At 46.9% G+C, this 24,743-nt stretch overlaps 1 protein-coding gene across 2 annotated transcripts in view; it reads left to right on the forward strand.

Annotated features, from left to right (window-relative positions):
- Positions 1 to 24,743, forward strand: part of ELMOD3 (ELMO domain containing 3) — a 213,786-nt gene that overhangs the window by 12,544 nt on the left and 176,499 nt on the right. For both annotated transcript variants that reach the window (XM_078666748.1, XM_078666747.1), the window contains exons 2-3: positions 11,339 to 11,940; positions 13,750 to 13,824. In XM_078666748.1, coding sequence (XP_078522874.1) covers positions 11,899 to 11,940; positions 13,750 to 13,824 — 117 coding nt within the window. In that variant the 5' untranslated portion in view covers positions 11,339 to 11,898. The remainder of the gene's footprint in view (positions 1 to 11,338; positions 11,941 to 13,749; positions 13,825 to 24,743) is intronic.

The raw sequence follows: 24,743 nt of genomic DNA on the forward strand, positions 1-24,743 counted from the left end.
GGCTTTGTAAAGTAACTCAGAATCTAGTGTAGATATGTCACGCTCAATGCGGGCCAGAGTGGCACACAAGTCCTTTAGGACGCCAGCACTTTTTGCAATGCAGAGAGCCCGTATGTATGCTTTAAAGCCCTCCCACAGAATCGCCCAAGTATCTACAGATCCAGTATTTATAGTAAAATAATCTTCAATGGCTTCTCGGAACTCCGCTTTAAAAACCTCATCCTGCAGCACCCGGCCTGGAAACCGCCACTGTCGCTCAAATCCCTCAGGACGCGGGACATCCAAGCAAAGTATTACTGGGGAATGGACAGAATATGTCCGTGGCAATATCTCAAGGTCTCGAAACCAGCCTGCAATTTCCGTAGAGACCAACCAATAATCTATCCTGGTCCATGTAGCATGATATCCGGAGTAATGTGTGTGCAGACACCATCACCTCATCAGATCCCCCAAAAGGGCCTCCTTCAAAAACCGCCTAGACCATCGTTTCCCAAACTGTGGTCAGCGGACCCCCAGGGGTCCGTGACACATTCCCAGGGGGTCCGCAGGACTTGAGTGCCTAACGTAAGAGGTGTGAATGTACTTGCCACCTGGGCGTTAAAACTGCAATACAATCTGGCCCCCAGGCTCACAGCACATGAGAGGTGTGAATGTTTCTGGCGCCGGGGCGGCAAGACTGCAATATAATATGGGCAATCACCCTTCAGCTATAGGTGCAAGCTGAAGGGTGATTGCCCTTATATTGTGTTATTCACTTCTGCCCATCACCCGACGCCGAGATTGAAGAGCATTGGAGGCTGTAGCACGTCGAACGGGCAGGAGGGCTCTTCTTGGAACTGAATGTAAGTGTTCAATTTGCGTGTGCGTGTTTGTGTGTGTTTTCCTCGTTTTTGTGCCCTTCTGCCCTCTGTTCCACTCGTTTTATGTGCCCTTCTGCCCTCTGTGCCACTCGTTTTCCCTCATTTGTTGTGCTTTTCTGCCCTCTGTTTCACTCGTTTTTTGTGCCCTTCTGCCCTCTGTGCCACTTGTTTTTCCCCCGTTTTTTGTGCCTTTCTGCCCTCTGTGGCACTCGTTTTTCCCTTGTTTTTTGTGCCTTTCTGCCCTCTGTTCCACTCGTTTTTTGTGCCCTCTGTTCCACTCGTTTTTTTGTGCCCTCTGTGCCACTCGTTTTCCCCTCGTTTTCCCCTCGTTTGTTGTGCTTTTCTGCCCTCTGTGCCACTCGTTTTTTGTGCCCTTCTCCCCTCTGCGCCACTTGTTTTTCCCCCGTTTTTTGTGCCTTTCTTCCCTCTATTCCACTGGTTTTTCCCTTGTTTTTTGTGCTCTTCTGCCTTCTGTTCCACTCGTTTTTTTGTGCCCTTCTGATCTCTGTGCCACTCGTTTCCCTCATTGTATGTGCCTTTCTGCCCTCTGTACCACTCGTTTTTTGCTCGTTTTTTGTGCCCTTCTGCCCTCTGTTCCACTCATTTTTTGGTGCCCATCTGCCCTCTGTGCCACTCATTTTCCCTCTTTTTTTTGTGCCTTTCTGCCCTCTGTTCCACTCGTTTTTTGTGCCTTTCTGCCCTCTGTTCCATTCGTTTTTCCCTCGTTTTTTGTGCCCTTCTGCCCTCTGTGCCACTCGTTTTATGTGCCTTTCTGCCCTCTGTGCCACTCGTTTTTTGTGCCTTTCTGCCCTGTGTGCCACTCGTTTTTTGTGCCTTTCTGCCCTCTGTTCCACTTGTTTTTTTGTGTCTTTCTGCCCTGTTCCACTCGTTTTCCCTTGTTTTTGTGCACTCTGTTCTACTCGTTTTCCCCTCGTTTTTCTGCCCTCTGTTTCACTCGTTTTTTTGTGCCCTTCTGCCCTCTGTTCCACTCGTTTTTTGTGCCCTTTGGCGCCACTCGTTTTCCCCTCGTTTTTTGTGCCTTTCTGCCCTTTGTTCCACTCGTTTTTTGTGCCCTTCTGCCATCTGTGCCACTCGTTTTCCCCCCGTTTTTGTGCCCTTCTGCCCTCTGTTCCACTCGTTTTTTGTGCCCTTCTGCACTCTGTGCCACTTGTTTTTCCTCGTTTTTTGTGCCTTTCTGCCCTTTGTTCCACTTGTTTTTGTGCCCTTCTGCCCCACTTGTTGTTCCTCGTTTTCTGTGCCTTTCTGCCCTTTGTTCCACTCGTTTTTTGTGCCCTTCTGCCCTCTGTGCCACTCGTTTCCCCCCGTTTTTGTGCCTCTCTGCCCTCTGTTCCACTCGCTTTCCCCTCATTTTTTGTGCCCTTCTGCCCTCTGTCCCACTCGTTTTTTTGCCCTTCTGCACACTGTTCCACTCTTTTCTTTGTGCCCTTCTGCGCCACTCGTTTCTTCCTTGTTTGTGTGCCCCTTTTACCTTCTGTTCCACTCGTTTCCCCCGCCGCTTTGCCCCCTGTGGCCTTGCCCCCCTGACTGCCTACTGCCCATTTGCTGCCCCTTATCACGACAACTATAACTTTTTATAGTTATCGTTGGATTGTAGTTGTTTCACTTTTGCATATTTTTCAATATAAAATAATAAAAGTTTTAGTAATGCAAGTATTTGTCTGGTGTGTACTTGTTTGTGTATTTTTTGCGAATTACTGTTTTAATTCTTTGAAATTGTACAAATTGCTTGGGGGTCCCGGCTTCCAGTAGTGATTCAGTGGGGGTCCTCAGGAGTCAAAAGTTTGGGAACCACTGGCCTAGACAACAACACGCACAACAGCAAAGAGCTCTTCAACATCGTGAAGGAACTCTCCAACCCCAGCTTCAACACGAGCGACATCCCACCCTTCCAATACCTGTGCGACTCGCTGGCCACCTTCTTTTACTGCAAGATCGCAGACATCCACAACAGCTTCAACGCCACGACTGCCACTAAGACCTCCGCACCCACGACCACCATCCGCACCAACCACCTGCTCTCCTGTACCAACATCAACAACGACGACACCATCAAGATCATGAACACCATCCACTCCGGATCTCCATCAGACCCATGCCCACACCACATCTTCAACAAAGCCAGCACATTCATCGCACCCCATCTCCGGAAAGTCATTAACACCTCCTTCGAGACAGCAACCTTCCCGGAGAGCTGGAAGCACGCCGAAATCAACGCCTTAATCAAGAAACCCAAGGCGGACCCCAAGGACCTCAAGAACTTCCGGCCAATCTCCCTGCTCCCGTTCCGGGCAAAGGTCATTGAGAAGACCGTCAACGAACAACTGACCCGCTACCTCGAGGCGAACAACATCCTTGACCCTTCCCAGTCCGGGTCCCACAGCCACAGCACCGAGACTGCCCTCATCGCCGCCACCGATGACATCAAGTCCCTGCTGGACAACGAATAAACGGCGGCCCTCATCCTTCTGGGCCTGTCAGCCGTCTTCGACACGGTCTGCCACCACATACTACGAACACGCCTCCTCAACGCCGGGATCCAAGAGAAGGCCCTGGACTGGACCACCTCCTTCCTCTCTGGCAGAACACAGAGCTTCTGCTCCCCCCCCCCCTTCCGCTACGAAGTCACCATGATCATCTGCGGCGTACCCCAGGGCTCATCCCTCAGCCCAACTCTGTTTAACATCTACATGGCACCTCTCGCCCACGTCGCCCGTCGGCACGACCTCAACATCATCTCCTACATCGATGACACCCAGCTGATCCTCTCCCTCACCAAGGACCCCCACACCGCCAAAACCAACCTTCACAAAGGAATGAAGGCCGTCGTTGAATGGATGAGGAACAGCCGACTGACGCTGAACTCGGACAAGTGCGAGGTCCTCATCCTCGGATCCACCCTTTTGGCCTGGGACGACTCCTGGTGGCCGACCGCACCAAGACCCCTACACCGCCAAAACCAACCTTCACAAAGGAATGACGGCCGTCGTTGAATGGATAAGGAACAGCCGACTGAAGCTGAACTCGGACAAGTGCGAAGTCCTCATCCTCAGATCCACCCCTTTGGCCTGGGACGACTGCTGGTGGCCAACCGCACTGGAAACCGCCCGAACACCCACCGACCATGCACGCAACCTAGGGGTCATCCTCGACTCTACCCTCTCCATGACTAAGCAGGTCAACGCCGTTTCCTCCTCCTGCTTCAAAACCCTACGCATGCTCCGCAGGATCTACAAGTGGATTCCCACTGAAACGAGAACGGTCACCCAGGCCCTCGTCAGCAGCAGGTTGGACTAAGGAAACGCCCTCTACGCATGCGCCTTGGCCAAACTCCTGAGACTGCTCCAACGCATCCAGAACGCCTCTGCACGCCTGATCCTCGACATCCCTTGCCGCAGTCACATCACACCCCACCTGAGAGACCTGCACTGGCTCCCAATCAACAAGAGGATAACCTTTAAGCTCCTCATCCACGCACACAAGGCACTCCACAACACCGGACCAACGTACTTCAACAGACAACTCTGCTTCTACACCCCCACCTGCCAGCTCTGCTCCACCGACCTCGCCGCAGTCCCCCGCTTCTGAAGAGCGACCTCTGGCGGCAGATCATTCTCCCACCTCGCCGCCAAGACCTGGAACACCCTCCCCATCCACCTACGGCAGACCCAAGACCTACTGATCTTCAGAAAACTCCTTAAGACCTGGATTTTCGAGCAGTAGCAGCATTCCCCACCCCAACGCCTTGTGACCCTCACGGGTGAGTAGTGCGCTTTACAAATGATTTGATTGATTGATTGATTGGTAGGATTGTGCTTTTTCCATAGGTGTGAGTTGTCTGCATATTTCCTGCAGTGCGAGTCTGGAACGTGGCTTGGAGTCGGGGGACGTTGAGGTGGTGTCTAGACTGGAGTCCAATAGTAAATTGAAGTTCCCTCCCATAATAATCAAACTAGGCTTAAGGTTCATCAAGTGTACGTGTAATGAGTGAAAGAAGTCCTGGGCATCAACGTTTGGGCCATAGACGCCTATTAAGGCTATGAAATGGCCCATGAGTGTGCCTGTGACAATAAGGAACCGGCCCTCGCTCTCCGCTACCACTTTGCCTGAATAAAAAGAGCAACGCCCCTGGCATAGCTACTATAATTGGCAAAGTATCTGTGTGCCCCTCAACTGTCGGACATGTGGGTAGTATTGCCTTTGGGCAAATGTGTTTCCTGTAGACATGCGATATCGACCTTATGTTGCAATAAATAATTGAGCACCTGATGTCGCTTGCGTGGGTTATTGAGGCCTCATACATTCCAGGACATAAGGGACAAACCAGAGGGACAAACCAGAGGGACCAACAGTAATATCCTAGCTGAGCCATAATGAGCACACATCAAAAGACGTGCGCAATTTCCATATAACAAAAAATATCTTGTGTGTGTGACCTTTCGTACCATCATTTAAAATATGTAACCGTTGCAAAGTTCCTCCCCACCTCCCACCACCCAGCCTCACCCAATCCCAAGTAAGGCAGTACCATGTTCCAATAATCAGCAGGAAGTGCCAACTTGTTGTATGAATGCGTAAACAACCATTGTAAAAACACTTCCAAGCACACTGGAACCAACAACAGAAGAAAGTATTCACCTTAAGGGGTGGCAACGCCCCAGCAGCCGAGCAACTAACTTATTGCAAAAATAGAAATATCGTAAGCATTATCCCCTGTTTCAACAGAATCAAATGAACTATCTAGAAATTCCCCTTCAGCCAGTCCCTGTATTAAAAAAAAAGTCCCATACTAGCGTCCAAGCCGCTATGTGGAGGGGAAGGGCCTCCATCTCCAGACCTGGGTCCACTGTTGTTGTTCTTGTATGTGTGACAAAATTCCAGCGCCTCAGTCAGAGTGTCGTAGATACAAGAGCGTCCTCCCGCATCAACATTAAGCCTGGCAGGGTAGAGCAATCCGTATTTCAATCACAAATTTCTGAGGGTTGCCTTCACCCCGTTGAACTTGCGGCAGGCATCTTGGACCATGACAGTATAGTCTGGAAAGAGAGTTTGGAGCCCTGCCACCTCGCTCCCGTGCCAGACGCAAGATCGAGATCTCTGAAGTTCATGATCCTCGCAATTATGGGTCTTGGTGGCAGGGCTGGATTAGGCCTCGGGCTGAGGGAGCGGTGTGCACGTTCTACAACAAAGCCCAGGGAGAAGGCTCACCTGCCAAATAAATCAGATAGCAAGTGTTCCACAAATATATCCATTTTCCTGGTCTTAGCCGTCTCCGGGACGCCTAAAATGCGCACGTTGTTGCGCCTATTGCGCGCTTCCAGGTCCTCGTTCTTAGTTGCGACCTCTTACAAGATGCGTTCCACTCTGTCCAGTCGTTTCAGTGACTGCACCGAGCTGTCTTCAATATCCGATATGCGGGCCTCCGCCACGTCAAGGTGTCGTCATGTGCTTGAACTTTGGCACCCATGTCGGCCAAGCTTTTGTCCAGCTCGTCTAATCTGCCATCAAGAGCCTTGAAGCCCGCTCTCATCTCCTGGAGCATCAATGTAGATAGTGAAGAGAGGTCATCCACGTTGTCCGATCTCTGGGCACTGCTCGCCATGGTGAGGGTCTCTTCAGAGGTGTTGTCCGCCACTTTCTCAAAGGGTAGGGTCCTTTGTTTAGGATCCTTGCAGCTCATTCCGTGGCACAGGATTGTAGTGTGGGGGCAGAGTCACAATAAGGGTCCAGATGCAGTTGGTAAGGGTAGAGCCAGCCAGTTGTCGAGTATGCTGAGTGTAACCGTGTCCTGAGGTGAAATCTGCAGCCCAGCTTCACTACACCACAAGGCAGCGAGTTAGGAGGAAGCTCGGTGGAGCGTGTGCGTATCAGATTGCGCACAATGTCAGTCTCATGCAGGAAGATGTGGAAGGGCGGAAAGGGAGGAGAGGATAGGAAGTGCCATGGCCCCCAGCAAGGTCGATGGAGTACCACAAGCGTTTTGATCAAAGTGCAGCCACAGCAGTGTAATGGGGGCTCTCCTGACCCAAGCCAGTAACGTGCTTGCAGCTCCAATCGCTCCTGCTCGTGGTGCCCTGCCGCCAGCAGTCTCTCAGGACAATGCGCCATGAAACTCGGACGGTGTAGTGCCATCTGCGCAACGTGATGCCTGGGGTTTTAGAAGATAGAGCCCTGACTGTAGCGAAATTGAGCCTCTGGTGGTTTGGCATTTATACGCCGCCCAGAAACAAAGTGTCCGCTGTGTAGGAGGTCCCGGGCCCCTGGAGGCCTATCAGAAAGAGCCCAGGCGTGTCTGTACTGCTGTGTAGCTGGCTTGAAAATCGGCGTAATGCCGGCTGCCTAATCCAGCAGGCAGGCCTCAGATGGGGGGGGAGGGGCGCAGGAGCAGAGTAGCTGCACGGTCTGCCGTGGCGGATTTATCTGTTGACCGAGCTGGCCCCCCCCCCCTGTGCTTTGTGTGCCCTCGCACCCACTCTCAATGGTGAGGTGGGTAGATTGATGGGTCCTGTGCCCAATACGGCCCTCCGGCTGTGTCGCTTGCGTTTATTACCGTGGGTGCAGTAGCGTAGAGATGATCGCATTGTGCGCAGTAGCAAGGCAGGGGGGGCGTCCAAACCGCCCACTCGTCATGGGCCCGGCCGCCACAACTACCGACCCCTGCTTACCTCCATCCAGTGCAGTGCCTCCTCTGCCAGGCGTCGTCCGCGTGCGTCGCTCCTCCACTCTCCGTGGCCGAGAAGCACCACCGCAGGAAATCATGAACAGAGGCCCCTCCGCTCACCAGAGCAGGATCGTCCGGCTCCGATTCTCATCCTGCGTTCAAGTATGCCGTTTATAGGTCGCGGGCATCGGGGCCTTAGGGGGATAATGTAAGAAGTGTTGCAGCGGCTGCCGGAGCTTCAGCATCAAGCGACCATCACGGACGCTTGCGTGGCCACTCCCCCTGTTCTTTTTATTTTTAATTACACCTGATGAAGGGCAATTTGCCCGAAATGCTTTAGGTCAATTTTATTCACATTCAGTCTTAAGGAACAGGGACACCTAGTAACTTTCTGTGACACTGCACCCTTTCCTTGCTTCATGCATTTGCTTTTCTTACTTATGCTACTGCTGGGATATTTTTAAAGAGAAAACATTCAAACAATTATCATTTGCAACAGCAAGACCTCCAAATTTCACTAATTCGAGACCTATTGCATTGCAAATGCCTATTGAGAAGGCAAGTGGGGCTTTTGTATTGCAAGAATCTTCCCTGCAAAAGTCCACAAAGATCAGAGTCTCATAGTCTGCAGTGCTGCTCCAAGTGTGGCTGATGGGAGATTAGATAACCTCAGTGACATCCAGGCTTCAGTGTAGCATACTTCAAGAGCCTTTAATTAAACTGGTGGACTGATACATCAGATACCTACCTGGTTCTAATGTGTTGCCTCCTGTCCATTCTCTGCTCTTTCTAGTGAGCAGTGTTCTTGTGTGAGTGCAGGATAAGCCGCCATGTTTTGCGAGTAGATTTTGAATGGTGTACCTTTGTGAATGCCAGATTAACATTGTCTTATTTGAGTGCAGCATAAGGGGCCCACAAGTTGAAAGTTGTGCCTGTGTGAGTGCAGAGGTAGGCATAGGCTACATGAGTGCAGTGTGAGGGATGTGCCTATGTGATGGCAGCAGTGTGAGTGTGGGGTGCCTGCATGTTATGTCTTTGTGTGCATGCACTTTTTATGGGCTTTTAGAGTTATGGTTTTGAAGTGAAGGAGGTGGAAATACAATAGTGTGTGTATAAGGACGGTAGTGAGTTTAGATATGGAACATGTAGACTATGAAGGAGGTTGAGTAATGTCAGCGTTAGCTGACTGAGATCTCACCATAGTGAGTGGACCCAGGTACTGTGCTTGCACCATGGCAACTTACCTACGCCACTGAACCCCTTGTGGTCTCTGGTGTTAAACGTGTAACACCCCTCACCTCCCTTTAACTATGACTGGTAAATATTAACAACCAGAAGCAACAATAGATAAAGTGTAACACCAAAAACAAACCATTGAGTTAACGGTGGCAGTATGTAGTCTATTAGCAAGACACAAAATAGCCCACATTGCAGAAGAGGTATCAGATATGTCAACAGGTCAGTAGACTGCCCGATAACCCCCACCAGCACTAATTAGGAGCTGCAGGGGCCCAGCCCCGACTGAAAGCAAGTCAAGTCTTATCAATGGAAATGATCTTGCCTACATTCAAAGTCCTAACTTGGCTCATCTTCGAATAGCTCCAGAAGTTTGGCTTTGCTAGTTTCAATCTCAGTCTGCATCCTCAGGAGCCTATCGTGACTACCATCGTCTACTGGCCTTGCTCAGCTAGGTCTTTGTCTTCTGCTAGTGATAGTCCCAGGATCTGTTTAGCCTCCCTAAGGTACCCCGTGGTCCAGAAATTGCCCCAATGAGAAAACAATATGAAATGGAGTTGAGATCCATTGGAAAAAAGTACCTAAGGAAAATTAGCAAAACTTAAATTTTTTTAAACTAGATACCTAGGGGACTCTAGGGTGGGGTGACATGTGCGACTCTCACTGGGTTTTCTTTTTACCCAGAATCCCCTGCAAAACACAAACTTTGACTAAAAAGCACATTTTCCTCATATTTTTGTGATGTAAAGTTCAGGAATCTGTGAGGAGCAACAAACTTCCTTCCAGTCAGAATTCCCCAAAGTCTTCTGCTAAAAATAGTACGTCACTTGTATGGGTAGGCCTAGTGCTTATGACCGTAAAGGACCCAAAACGCAACATGGATACATCACGTTTTTGCACTGAAAATTGACCTTTTTCTTGCAGCGTGAGTAGCTTAGGATTTTGAGCAGTAGCTATGCTGGCCCCTAGGGAAATCTAGCAAGCCTGCACATTTTTTTAAACTAAACAACCAGTGGGTGGGGTCAAGGGATGGGTGACTTTCATGGTTCTCATCATGTCATTTTACCCAGAAGCCTTTGCAAACCTCAAACTTTGACAAAAAATACACAATGTCCTCGTATTTCTATGAGTAAAAGATGTAGAATCAGCTGGAAGCCACACATTTCCTACCATCCAGCATTACCCCAATTCTCCCAATAAAAATGCTACCTCACTTGTATGGGTCAGTCTAGTGCCCCCAACAGGAAAGGGCTCAAAATGCAGCACAGGCGCATCACATTTTTTAACTGAAAATTGACCCTTTTTTTGCAACATGGGTAGCTGTGGGTTTTGGTCCCTAGCTCAACCAAAACACCTAGGGACACCTAGCAAACCTGCACATTTAAGAAAAAATAGACAACCACGGGAGTCCTGGGGTGTGTGATTTGCACTGCTTTTATAGAAGCCCTTGCAGACATCAACGTTTGGTAAAAAAAAAAAAGACACACATTGTCCTCACATTTCTGTGATGGAAAGTTTTGAAATCTGCAGGGAGCCACACATTTCCTACCATGTTCCCATGCATTTCCTGATCTGAACAGTTCCCCACTTGTGTGGATGTGCCAAGAGACCACGACACAGAAGGCTCTAAAGCGCTACATTGAGAGATGAGCAATAGTGGTAGCTGCTGTATTTGTGGCCATGCTGTGGCGCGACCCATGCAAACCTACGACCAACGGGGGGTTTTGAAAACTAGATAACGAGGTGATTCCAGAGTGGTGTGCCTTGCGGGAATCCCATGAGGTTTCTTACCCACAACACGCTGCAAACCTCATACGTTTCCTGAAATTCAGTGCTCCAACCTTTAGCCAATACCTACTGGAGCATGGTAAAAGCTAAAGGTGCAAAGAATGTGGCCCAGACTGATCCAAAACAATTAACACCTCATAATTTGACCCATGGATAACCTGTGGAACATAATCCTTGTGCATCGTAAAAACGAACAAGGTCGGATCAGGACTTATGATACCTAGTGACTTAAACTTGCTTCGAGTCTAAACGTTTAAATGGGTTCAAGTGAAAGAATGTATAAAGGGAAAGAAAATGTCGGATTAAAATTGAAGCAGCAGTGAGGTCCCGAGAAACTGTTTCAACCCAAGCCTAGTTCTCTTGCTGTTCCCATTCATTGCCTCTCTCCCTCTTTCTTGGTTCCCTTCTATTATCCGCTTTTAAAGAGAAACAACATTAAGATTTCACCTGCACATACAAAGCTGATTGGTAATTGGTGGTGTACTCCCTGTGACTGCTATTGTTGTTTTATAGCTGTATTGTAATTTTAAAAAAACTCTCCCAAATATTCTATAAATCCTTCTTTTCCACTACATACATTACTAAGGCTTAACCTGATATGATTTAAGCGCGGTTTTAGCTTTAAGTGTTTGTATTTTTCATCTTACATTTCTGCAATCATTGTGGATCAATGTGTGTTTTTATTTTACTGATGGACAAGTGGCCAACTGTTTGAAGCTTGCTGAATAAACCTGAATTGTGTGCATTGTTTTATTCATTTTTTTTCTTCTTCCAGGACTGTTTGAAGGATCCAAAGTTCATCAAGGAACTGAGCTACCATATTCCTCACCGTCACTTTTCTGTAGAAGTTGGATGTACCTTTTGAACTTTGAGGTGTCTCTTTGCACATGGACACAGTTGTATAGAAGAACCATCCACGGACCCAATGGAAGGCAGGCATTTTCTGCTCAGCTCTCTTGCTTCTATGAAACAAAGCCTAGCTGCCCAACGATAATGGTCAATGACACCTAAGCTGATTAGAAGGAGATAAAGACATGTAATCATTATTGCCGCGTTGATGGCTCTCTGGTAATTTGAAAGCAGCTAGTCCACGGCAGATTTTAAAATCATGTTAGATATGCTGCTCTTCTTTCTAAATGTCACAGCTTCCACTTGAAGAAAGGCCTCTGTACGTGAGGCTACTATGAATGGCCAACGTATCGTACCTATGGAGGTAATGCTCCTTCTCTGGTCTAAGGGTCACTCCCCATGGTGAATCCTGCGTTCTGTAAGTGGAATCCTGTAGTGCAGTGACACAAATATCTTGTGAGTCAGCCTCAGGAGGAGACCGTTGCCATGGATATACATGCCGATGAAAATCATAATGGTAAAGCAGAGGTAAGAGCACCGAGAGAGTTGTCTCAGAAAAAGCCTGATCACTTGCATATGGATGTATGACGTTATAACGCATACTTTTACTCCGCAGACCATTACAACGCGACTTTTACTCCGCATACCGTTACAACGCATAGCGCCTTGGGGCGCTGGATAGTGGTAAGTATAATTTACTATTCTAACTCCAGTCCCCGTGGACCCTAGGGAAGGTGTTGGATAGTAAATTATACTTATTCCCTATCCTAGAGCGCCCCCCAGCGCAATGCGTTGTAATGGTATGAGGAGTAATGGTCGCGTTGTAATGGTAGTGCGGAGTAAAAGATCCGTTGTAACGGGTGTATACCCTTGCATATGGATCTGAATTTTGAGTGGTTCCTCTACAGGCAGAAGCTTTTGGTAGACTTGAATAGTTGAGCTCCTGGCCTTCGACAACAGCTCTAGCTGGTGGTGGTCATTGGGAATGTAGTGAAAAACCACATAGTTGTAACTTTATGGCTTACTGTCATAAAACCAGTAGGGGATTTTGACTATAGCTGTTGTCAAAGGCCAGGAGCTCAACTATTCAACAGCTCTAGCTGGTGGTGGTCATTGGGAATGTAGTGAACAGCCACACAGTTCTAACTTAATGGCTTATCTCAAAATCACTTACTGGCTTCATGAAGTAAGCCACAAAGTTGCAACCTTGCAGCTGTTCTCTACTTTCCCAATGACCACCTCCATCAGATCCCTTGGGGGCGCCAAAGATTATGTAAATTGGTCCAGAAATGTCAAAGGGTTTTGCTAGATAGGATTCTAGATGTTCATAAGTCATGTGGAAGTATCTTTGAAGATGCTCTTATTTCAGCTAAGCTAGATCCTGATTTTACACTGTTCAATCTGGAACATACTTTAAGAAAATGCAAATCTTGAACCCCAATATTTCTCACTAGTATATTTGAGCAAAATCATTTGCACATGAGTGTTTCATTTATACCACATTAAGCTTATTTCCAATCCCCCTTCATCTACCTAAGTAAATTGGGCCTGTCTGCACGTTTTATTTCTTTTTAATTGTGTCGTTGTTGTATAGAACCCCATTATTTTCCTCATTGGTTGTTTCGGCCATACTCTGCTTACTGAACAGTTTTCTTCCGAGTAATTGAATCTGTTTAAGATGGTGTGTGCGTTCTGTCTGTTGTTGGTGAGGGCGGTATGCTGTGATTTAAGCTTTCATTTAATCCAAATGCTCCTTTTTAACAGAAGGATGAGTACCTCACCATCCTATCGCTGCCCAAATAATTCTTTCTATACTGTAAAGTTTAAACTCTGTGCTTTTGTTTTTTTTCCTTCACAGGAGTTCCTCGTAATGAATGATCATTAAGTCCTTAAGGGGTAATTCAGACCTGTTAGGATTGTGACCTTTACCTAATTGCAGGCCTTGCGATCTTGAGGGACGGGTCTCACCACTCCTTTGGAGTGCTCCCTGTGCCATTTATAGGGGTGCCATAATGGCGGCTGGCCAGTGCCATTCAACCCTTATTTGCTTGAGTCACCTACGCACAGTCGTGTGAAGCTTCGGGAAAGAACAGGTTTTAAACGAGGTTAGTGTGTAGCCAAAAAAAGGACATTGCGTCAGTGTTTCTCTCTTCAGAATGTGCGTGCTTAATGAGGTAGGACTGTTATCACAGCCCTCCCTCTCTGTCCTTGGGGGAAAGCGCGGGCTAGTCTAGGAAACCACAGCAACACGCCCGATATGAGAGGAGGCTACAGACTGCATTTCTGTCATTTATAAACACTAATACTTGACTTTGTCTTTTTTTATTGTTATTCAAGGGGATGAAGAACTGCATCCTGGAGTCCAGTCACCCTGAGCACGAATCAGACCTCCTGCCCACTAAAAACGTACCTGTGCGTATATTTATACCTCAAATTGACTGTTTGTAGCTTTTGTTCTGTTGGTCTGTTGGAAAATTTCGATAAAATCCTTGGAAAAATGAGCGTATTTGAGTCCTCTAATTTAAACTTCAGTGTTTGTGGTGATAATAGTTTTTATTTTAAAATAACTTAATTCCACAGTTGGCGTTTCCTGGCGTATCAGAATTAATTCAGTTAACTGCTATACTTTAATTCTGCTTGTTACACTTTCCCAATTTTTATGCAAGTGCTGCACAGTCATGGGTTAAAAATGAGAATGGTGGTGCAGCAGTTCACGCCAAGTCTGTCAGTGCTTAATTGAACAGTAAAGTTGAGAAATTGTCTCCTGCTGGAAGAAGTGATGAGAAAACAGCTATTTTCACTGAGTGCTATCTATGGTAGTGGCGGTGGTCTTGTGTCCTCTTTTAAGCAGTTTACAGGTTAAAAACATGCTTTCGAAGCTAGAGTCTGTAGATGGAAATGTGTTCATTAACGAATATTATTGTACAGCGGATGCCAGCATCTCTCATTTTATAACAAAACGTGGCAGAAAATGACATTTCGGAAGGCCAGTAGAGTTTATCTATTTTTAGGGAATGTACACTGAGGCTTTTTGCAATTCGGTGTGAAGGGCTGCAGCAAGCCTGTGTATGTTTTAGCAGAAAAACTACCTGTGTATCGTTTGAAATTGTGCAAAAAAAGTGTCTCAATAAATTTTTATTTTTTACAGGTGTAAATGGCGTTCAGTCGTTTTGTCTTGGAAGTTTTCTGTTGATCAGTTTTTCTTGTGTAAATTTTCGCTGTTATTTTTCCATTTCATCCATTCTTTTAATTTTGGTCCATAATTATGTGTTGGTTTACATGTGTGTCTGGTTGTTTTTATCAGGAGACTTGTGTTGCTCCTTTCCCCACAGCCCAGCAGGGGTCTTTTTATGTCTGCTGTGACTTTGCAGCTGCCATCTTACCTTGTGTGACCAACAGAAAAACCTTTAAGCTGACAGGTGGGCTTTGGCTCCACCTGCTCATGTATTTTTTTGGAGTAGACAATTTAATTGGGCAGAAACCGTTTGCTGCCAGTAAAAAAGAGCTCTTATGTTGCCCTTTTTCCGTTTATTGAAAACCATATATTCAATACAGCAGGAGTGATTAATCATGGTGACACGTCTATCGGTGCTATAGTGCTGATCTGTTTGTTATGAAAAGTTTTGACGAAGGCAGTAGGCCTGACCTATTTAGTGTGAAGAGCAAATATTAAAATCAGTAGGCATTTAAGGTGGATTATTACACTGTGCTAAAGCCTGTAAACTTGTCTTTTGTTACATAAAAATCTGACTTCCCTAGTAGGAAAGGGTTTTGGTGTTGGTTACCCTCTGAGATAAAACCTGCAAATAGAAGATTTTTTAGGACCAGTTAGAGAAATTGTAGTTTGTTGTGCCAAATGTAATTTTGTATATATTTGTAATGTAATGACTGTATTCCTGATGTGTAGCTTGTGGAAAGCTTATGCTCAGTAATGTAGGCCTAAAATAGTTTTGGTGACAATCCAATGATAAAGGTGATTCTGATTAGTTCACCAAGACAAGTCCAGCTCTGTTACTTAGGAAAAGTCATAACATGGTTGTAGACCCGGTGTATTTCTTGTGAAAATAATTTGGTAAAGCCAATATGCCTTTAAGGGTGGATTATGACACTGGGTTAAAGCCTGTATTTTGTTTAATGAAATCTCACAGATTACAGCAGTAGGCAAGAGCTTTGGTGTTGGTTAGCCCCTCTAACGAACCCTTTAAGACTAGCCTTGAAAGATTTGCGCTGTTAAAATCCTTAATAGGCTCCCATAAGGGGGGGTTAATATTATTTTGCCAATTGGGAATTTCTGCATATTAATAATTATACGATTGTATGACTGATGATCGTCTTGTGGGAAAGATTATGCTTAATATAGTAGGCCTGAGTTATGATGACTAGCCAAATATACAGGCCTGATGGTTTATTGGTAAAAGCTATGTCTGATACCATATACAGGATCTGTATATATGAAATGAACATATATTAAAGCCAATATAGCCTTTAAAGGTGGATTGTACATGAGGTATTGTGTTACATAGAACCTTGCAGATTCCCTTCGTAGGTAGGAATTTGGGTGTTGATTACTTCCGTTGAAGCCTGCTGGTATTGCAAGATTTGTACTGCAATAATCTGTGCTAGACCATTTTGGCGGGCTCTGACTGGTTTAGTTGTCGCCCAGGCTCATGAAATCAGCCCATTCATTTAAAAAGTCATGTATACATGCATATATAGGCAGGCTTTGCGTCATCCCTTTTTTGCCCCTGGTCTGTTAGTGTCATTCACTCACTGCTTTCATACTTGAAAACATAAAGCATGGAGCAAAGGATCACCCCCTTTTAGCCATTGGCTCAATTTCCTTATGATTGACAGCATTTTGCTTGATGTCAATGCACGCCCAACTGAAAATGTGTGAAGTTCAGTGCCAGGGCTGGTGTCCCAGTCTGTGACTCCTTGTAAAGGCCCTTTTTAATTATTTTTTTTTAATTCTGCTTTTTAACTTTGTTTAATTGTAGAAAATATTCCAGTCCACGTGACAATGCCTCTGGGCCATTTGTTTGCCACTTTTCATCCTAAGTGTGCCACTTCCCACATGACTATTGCTTCTAACCTGAGTGGCCGTCAAGGAATGGTATTGTACATAATGAATCATTGTTTTGCCATTCTAGGATGGCCAACATGTTGCTACTAAATTAGTGGTCATGTTGGGACTTTCAAACAATGATACACTGTGAATGAAGCATTCTGCTCTGCTTAATTTAACTTTCTATTGCAAACATGCCGTGTTTAGGAAGACGCATGATGTATTTTCTCTACTTTTATCCTTTTCAGTTATCTTGAATATGCTTCTTGAATACGTGTGGATCAGTATGTGGGTAAAAGCAAAAATAAGCAAGGAAATGCAAGGGTGAATGGGAGAGTGAATGTATGTTGTTACTGAATGCCTAACTTCGTCCCTAACTGAAAAGGCTCTTTCATTCATAAGCCAGAATCATTGCCACTACCAGTGCTTGTTTGAAAAGTCTTGTGTTTAGCTTCCCCTCGCCTTAAATCAATTCTATTAGTTCCTTTTTCTGTTACACCGTTGTTGGTCTAAATGTATTAAACCTGCGATGATCGTTGTTCACCTTTAAATCTTGTGTTTGACTTTGATATCATTGCCTTCTATTAGTCTTCTTTCTGCTTAGACATGTATTCTTCTTTAACTAGCGGGTTGCTTTTTCCCTCTTTTTATACTTGTTTCTGTGACGAGGCTTCCATAGTACAATAGGCAAACTTAATTACATTGTACCTCGTGTCTGGCAAAACAGTGTCACTAAAGGTTTAGGAGAAATGCTTTTTTGTGTCTTGCTTAGAGATAGTGGTTGTTGTTTTGTCATCCTCATGTGAGCAAACAAATTCATAAGTAAAAAATAAATTGTCTGTATATATTTATATGCAAAAAAAACAATTGATGGACGGAATGCTGGACAATGCAAAGATTCACCCCCAGTCACTAGGATCTGGGTTCAATCCATCATTCTTTTGCTCACCACACCACCCCAGGTTGGACCCAGCCATATGCAAATAAGTCTTGACTCTGTTCCTTGTGGGAACAGTCCAACCTGAACTGCCAAGCCAGGTACTGCCTGGACCAGAAACGAGCATCCTGAGACCAGGTCCCATGCTCTCCATGCCACTGTAGTCAAGCTATCCTGGCTGATGAGGGTTGAAACCCGAAACCAGTCCTAGGATGCTTGTTTCCAGTCCGGGGAGGACCTGGCCTGTCCGTTCAGGCTGGATTGTTCCCATTGGGAGCAGGGTCAAGACTGATTTGCATATGGCTGGGTTCAAACTGGAATGGCATGGTGAGCAAAAAAATAATGGATTTAGGCCCAGATCTCTGTACCGGGGTGAATGTACGGCATTGTTCTGCATTCTGCCCATCAATAATTTTGTGTGTGTGTGTGTGTGTATATAAGCCAAAGGAGTAGAAAACCCACTCAACAATGGCGTTTGCTGTCATTCGTAAAGATGGACTTTTGTAAGTCGCTTTTCATTTCCATTTTGAATGCATCTGCGCATGTGCGAGAATAAGTTAAAATGGCGAGTAATGCTGGTAAATAATCTGTGGCCGAGGAAGCCGTAAGCCGAAAGGCGTTCCGCCCTTTCTGATTAATAATGAATGTAAATCTACACCTGTGAGTGCGGTACCTTCTTTAATGTTTGAAGTGGAAGTCTGAGCTGAATCTAATTCGTGGTCCTGCCGCCACACCACACACCGCACCTACTCCGGAGTGCTGATCGCGCATTCTGGTGGAATCGAAGCATATATATATATATATATATATATATATCTCAAAGAAACGCCGCACTCAGGAACTTTTAAGGTTTATTTAAACAGAGCCTAGTCTGCACACCGACGCGTTTCAGCCTTGCGGCCTTGGTCACGTGAAACGTGTCGGTGTGCAGACTAGGTTCTGTTTAAATAAACCCTAAAAATCTTAAAAGTTTCTGAGTGCGGCGTTTCTTTGATAGAAAATTGCCGTTCCTGGTTGCTGGCTGAGCCGAACGTCCACACCCGCTGTTTGTGCTGCTCCGGTGAATTCAGCCACATTGTTGGGGGGAAAAAAATAAATAAAAAAATGTGTGTGTGTGTGTATATATATATATATATATATATTAATTATGTGACGTCATCAGCAGTGCATTGCGGGGGTGCGAGTTATAGTTAGCTCAACTACCTCTAAAGTCTGAATTTATGTGGTTTTGTATGAGAAAAATGTCCAATTAACTATAACGTCCCTGAAACCGGTGTTTTTTTTCTGTGAATTTCTAAGGTTTTTTTAAATGCTGATTTATAACTATAACATAGTAGTTGCATTTGCAGTGTGGTGCAGAAAGGGGGCTGGGCCTCTGACCAGCACTCAGGAATTCCGCTGCATTGGACTTACAGGAGGTCTTCTCCAAAGTCTCTCAGGAGTAAAGTGGACTTCATCCCCCAACCCATAGTGTGCCAGGAGGCGCATTTGCAGAGTGGTGGATAAAGGGGGGCGTGGCCTTTGAAGACCTCTTAGCAATACCACTGTGTGGGACTTACTGGACGTAACTAGAGGGGTAGGTTGTTCCCAAGGACGTCCTTGGGGGCCAACTACTCCTTCTATTACCTCCAGTAAGTCCCACACAGCAGTGTTTGTAAGTTCTCATAGCAGGCCACGCCCCCTTTGCCCACCATTCTACAAATGCGCTTCCTGGCACGCTTTTGGATGGGGATTCCAGTCCCCTTCGATGCTGGGGGTCCTTAATGGCCAAGTAGCCTACCTGACACCTCCAGTAAGCCCCAGATAGTGGGATTGCTGTGAGGTGCACACAGGCCACGTCCCTTTTCTGCACCACTCTGCAAACGCACCTCCTGGCACACTCTTGGTTAGGAGTGAAGTCACCTTGCCTCCTGAGGGTCTCCGGGGCCCATCTAGCCCTCCTGTTATCTCTAGTAAGCCCCACACAGCTGGATTGCTGAGAGTGGTCCGAGCCCACGCCCCCTTTTTACAGCACTCTGCAAACGCGCATCCTGGCGCACTGCTGCTCGGGGGATGAAGTTCACTTCAGTCCTGAGGTCCTCAGGACACATGGACCTCATCGCCCCACCAGCAGTACTCTAAGAGGCACGTTTGCAGAGTGGTGTCAAAAGGGGCGTGGCATCGGACCACCACTCAACAGTCCCACTGTGTGGGCCTTACTGGAGGTACCTGGTGGGCTAGTTGGCCCCTAAGCACCCTTCAGATTCTAGGGGACTTAATCTCCCAACCCAGGCGTTTTTTTCTCTTTTTTGTGCTTAGAAGGGGGACTTTGTGGCCCCCACTTCTCATAAATATTTTGAGGGCCCTGGGGACCACATCCCCCAGGGCCTTTGACGTTGGTTTTTTTTTTTTTAAATGGGAAGGGGGCAGCGCAGCCCCCCTTCCCGAGGCTGATTTTGGCCCCGGGGACCCCACCCCCCAGGGCTTTGTCCCGTTTTATTTATTTTTACATTTTATTTTAACGGGAGGCGGGTCGCCTGGTCACCCTTCCCTTATCCACTTGTTGCCCCGAGACCCCATCCCCCGGGATCTGGCCTCATGTTGGGGACCGCGGGGGGAGCCCCAATGCCCCCACGGTCCAGCCGGCTCCCCGTCCCCTGCGGGAGCCGGTATTGCTTTTGGACAAGCGGAGCTGCTGACATGCAGCTCCCCTTGTCCAAAAGCAATTCTGCTTTGCTTTGTGGAAGTGAGAGCAGTCTTCCACGAAGCAAAGTAGTGTTTGCTATGGAGTGCGGAAGCAGGAAGCCTCCAGGAGGGGGGCCGCACGGCCCCCCTACCAACATGAAAATAGACCTGGGGAGGTGGTGGCCTCCGTGGCCGGGGGTCCGCAACAAACCCCCACCCTTAATTAAAAATTGCCCGAGTAGGTAGTGGTCCCCGGGGCAGTGTGGGGAGGGGCAGGAGACACCCCCCCACACACTTTCTAATTTTAATTTATGTCCCGAGGAGGTGGCGGTCCCCGGGGCTTGGGGGGGGGGCCCGTGAGGCCCCCCGCCCATAATCAGAAATGCCCTGGGATGTGGCGGTCCCCAGGGCTGCGGGGGTGCCACTGTATAGTATTTGAAAAACACCGTATGCGTATCCCGCTGAAAAAAATAAAAATGCTTTTTTGGGCCGTAGGAGTCCCTGTGGTCAGGGTGTTCAGGGTCTTTCTACCCTACCCGCTAGTTCTTCTTTTTTTTTTAATCGTTTTTTGTACTGTTTTCTTGTGACTCGGTTGAACCGAGTCACAAGATGGCTGCCAACACTTTTTCGTTTGGAGGGTTGGCAGCCAATCAGAATCAAGCTCGTGATAGGGAGGGTTTGCGGATCCACCGCGGTCACCAGATATCGTTCGCATTTTATTTTTGAATTTCTCACAAACTACTGAACGGATTTACACCATTACAAAAAAAAGGTCGCTTTCTGAACTAAGAGCTACCTTTTTGCTAAATTTGGTGTAATTCTGTTCAGCAGTTCGGGCTCCAGCCCGATCCAAAATTTCCTATGGAAATTAACATGAAGAAAACGTGTTTTGGGACCCCCCCTTTTTTCCTCTGCCCTGCTTAATAAATCACGCCGATACTTTCAAGACAAGAGCTGACAGGAGCGCCCCAATAGTTTTGAAAATTTAGCTAAGATTCGTCAAACGGCGCCAAAGATATTGGCAAATCAAATAAAGCTTTTCCTATGGAACCGAAGTCCTAACTATAACTACCTACTAGCGACCGCCAGTAGATAATATTAATATATATATATTTCCTGAAAACCATATATGTATGTGTGTGTGTGTGTATATATATGTGTATATATATATATATATATATATATATATATATATGTGTGTGTATATATATATATATATATGTGTGTATATATATATATATATATATATATATATATATGTATGTATATATATATATATGTATGTATATATATATATATATATATATATATATATATGTATCCACAGTGGTAATTCAATCCGTTTCAACCACAAAGCGAGTGCACTCATGGAAATTGATGGCAAAGTGCATTTAATGTGCAAGCCTCCTCGCACTGACTAAATTTATATTACCTACTGGCGGTCGTAGTTATAGTTAGGAACTAGTTTCCATAGGAAGAACGTTTTTTAGGTCGAGCCTGTCCCATTCCGCAGGAATGGATAGGATCTAATTCAAGTGCTTGATCCGACTCGTGAAACCACTGGCGTTTCTTCACAGTGCATGTGAGGTCACGTGGCCACAAAAGCGGGTCACGTGACCACACAAGCACGCGCATCTCCCTAATCCGCCTCCCACGGCCGTCCTTTCTGCCCACCAGCACTTCAGTTCCGTCCCTCCTCCCCCGAGCAGAGACACCATCTGGCTTTCCTCTCATGCACGCACATCGCTCGCGATCACTTTCACCGCGCGCACCACTCGCAGACTCACTTCCTGCGTGTCCGACTCTTCCAGGTGCAAATATCACAATCCTATTCGATGCTCCTTATAAACATTCCATGATGTGCCGTCTAGCGTTTCCTTTCATTTCTCCTCCCCCTCCCCAGCCCGTAGCAGCACTCCTCCCACACCAGCACCTCCCCCCTCCCACACCAGCACCTCCCCTCTCTCTCCCCGCAAACACCTATCTATGCCTGTCCCTGTCTTACTGTCCCCTTGCTAGAGAGTCTTTACTTATTTTCAGGATCTGCGTGTCCGACTCTTCCAGGTGCAAATATCACAATCCTATTCGATGCTCCTTATAAACATTCCATGATGTGCCGTCTTGCATAGCATGCAAACACCACATCAGTGCATTTAAAAATACATTTGTAGAATTATAAATATGATGAAAACATTGTAGTCACGGGATAATGACTTCTCTGGTATTTACTTAACAGACAAGCCCAGGCTTCCGAGGAAGGGCTGGGCTCACCACTGCTCCCGCGGGGGAGCGTCTCCCCAGGCAAAGAACAGTCCCTTCTGGCCGGGATACACCGAGAGCAGACAGGGCCGCGGCGGGCGAGCGGCCATTCACCCCGCGGACCTTAAACACGGCCATCAATCCACCGGAGACGAGCAGAGGCAGCCCCGACACTGAAAGAGTGCCGCCATGCACACACTGCAGACAGACACGCATGCACGCACCCAGCAGATAAGACATAGCACCACACGCAGCCGATAGACCCCACACATGGCAAACAGACACACACACACACACACACACACCCCCCACAGCAGACAGACACACAGGAGAGATACAGACGCAGGCATATAGCAACAAGCATTGGCATAGCCAAGAGGTCTCGCTTGTGGGACCTTATAAGTATTTTGTTTTGCAGCACAATATCCTTGTAACTAAATACTTATAAGGTCGCACAAGCGAGACCTATTGGCTATGCCAATGCTTGTTTCATTTGACATTAACATTGGCGTTGCTTGAGCTGAGTAAAACCATTAAAGAAAAAGAGGCAGGACGGGGGTCTCACGGGAACACCGCTAGGCCGAAAAAGCAGTTTCTTAAAATACAAAATTCGACGGGATCCGCAGATCATGCCAGAAAAGAAACAAATAAAAACTGAACTGTGGGCTCCCGCGCTTCGTTAATAATCAGCCCCTGGGTGGGCCAGGTTCCGGGTGCATTTGCATAACAAGCATTTGCAATGCAATAGGTCTCGCATTTGCGAGAGTTTAAGCTATTGGCATTGTAATTGACAATGTCTTTTACTTCTATATTTTGATAATTAACACATAAATAAAATAAAAGGCATTGTCATGTACAATGCCAATAGCTCAAACTTTTGTAAATTGGAGACCTATGCAAAGAAGCAGCGCCATCGTCCCGGGATGCTTAGAAAGTGAAATCACGCATGGGGCCCTGAATGTTGCAGGAAGGCATGTCATGCTTGCAGTAGGACAAACTACTTAAAGAAAATAGTGCTTACAGATTAAAAAGGACTCACTGTGTAACAATCTAAGTAAAAGGTCCAGTCCTCATGGCAGGTTGAGAATGAAGACAAGGTGGTACTAAGAAGAGACCGAATCGGAAGCCAGCATTTACGAAGGACAATGACACAAGCCAATGAAAAATATTGGCGGAGAGTTGGCGGGGCTTCTATTTCATACGAGAATACAGCATGGCTCGCAGAGGAGCGTATGCGCTGCCCAGGCTCGACCTAAAAAAGGCTTATTAATGCCCCAGGGACCACCACTTCCACAGGGCTTTTAGGTTTATAAACAGAGGCCTCTCGGACTGCCCGGGGGACAACCACCTCTGCAGACCCACATGTCTTAAAGTAATGGGGGGGCCTTTTGGACCTCCTCGTGCACTGGGGACCACCACCTCCCTGGGGCTTATTGATTTTTTTAGGTGGGAGACCTCTCAGCCACCCCCCTCTTCTCTCCTGGAACCACCACCTCCCAAGGGCCATAATCAATTTGTGTTGGGGGGTCTCAGGGACCCTCCTGGGCCCCGGGGATCTTCCTGTGGCCAAATTCATTTCTAAAGATGGGAAGGGGCTGCGCTGTCCCCCTCCCTGGTGGTTCTTGGCCCCATGGACCGCCACCTTCCTGGGGCAGACCCAACATCAAGAAAGGAGGGGGCGCACACGCGATCCTCCTCCTGGAGCCATTGGTGACCCTAGGGACACCACCACCCCCAAGGCCAGCTCCTGCTATGTTCCTCGTTGCCCACCCCGGTACATAGCTGTTTACTATGGTTTGGAAGGAACTTGACTGCTCCAGCCAAGCTTTAGCAAACGCTCCAGCATAAAAGGCAACGGTCATGACTCCGCGCAGCGAACGCGGTCAGCGGACGCGCCGGATCTACGCCGGAGTCGTGCCAGAGTCCTGCCCGTCTGCGCCCGTCCGCGGTCAGGACGCGGCCGAGGCCAGGTACTCTGTGGAAACCCCATCATCTTGCTTCAAAACATATAGTAAGGAGTCTCTTTTTTCGCTACAACACAAATGTTGTGCTCTCACTGTTTCTCTTCAAAGGGACCTAGCCCTATATTCAGTGTTGGGCATACCTTGTAATATGCTGAATGACACATTGGTCACGTGCCCCTTTGATCAGCCGCCGTCTCAGGCCCCTAAAGACACCAGCAATTTCACTATTAAGGCTGGCCTAATTAATTGTCGCTCCCTGCCTAAACATTCTCTCGATATCGCCCAGTCTCTGATGGACAATAACTGGGATTTACTTTTTTTTACGGAAACATGGCTGGAGGATGAATCTAATCCGTCTTTGTGCCTGGCCATTCCCCTGGAATATAATATCTTATGCGCCAATAGAGCGGGTCGCAACCGGGGAGGTGGGGTAGCTATTATT

The sequence above is a fragment of the Lissotriton helveticus genome, chromosome 11 (assembly GCF_964261635.1).
Source record: "Lissotriton helveticus chromosome 11, aLisHel1.1, whole genome shotgun sequence".
In the NCBI taxonomy this organism is placed as follows: domain Eukaryota; kingdom Metazoa; phylum Chordata; class Amphibia; order Caudata; family Salamandridae; genus Lissotriton; species Lissotriton helveticus.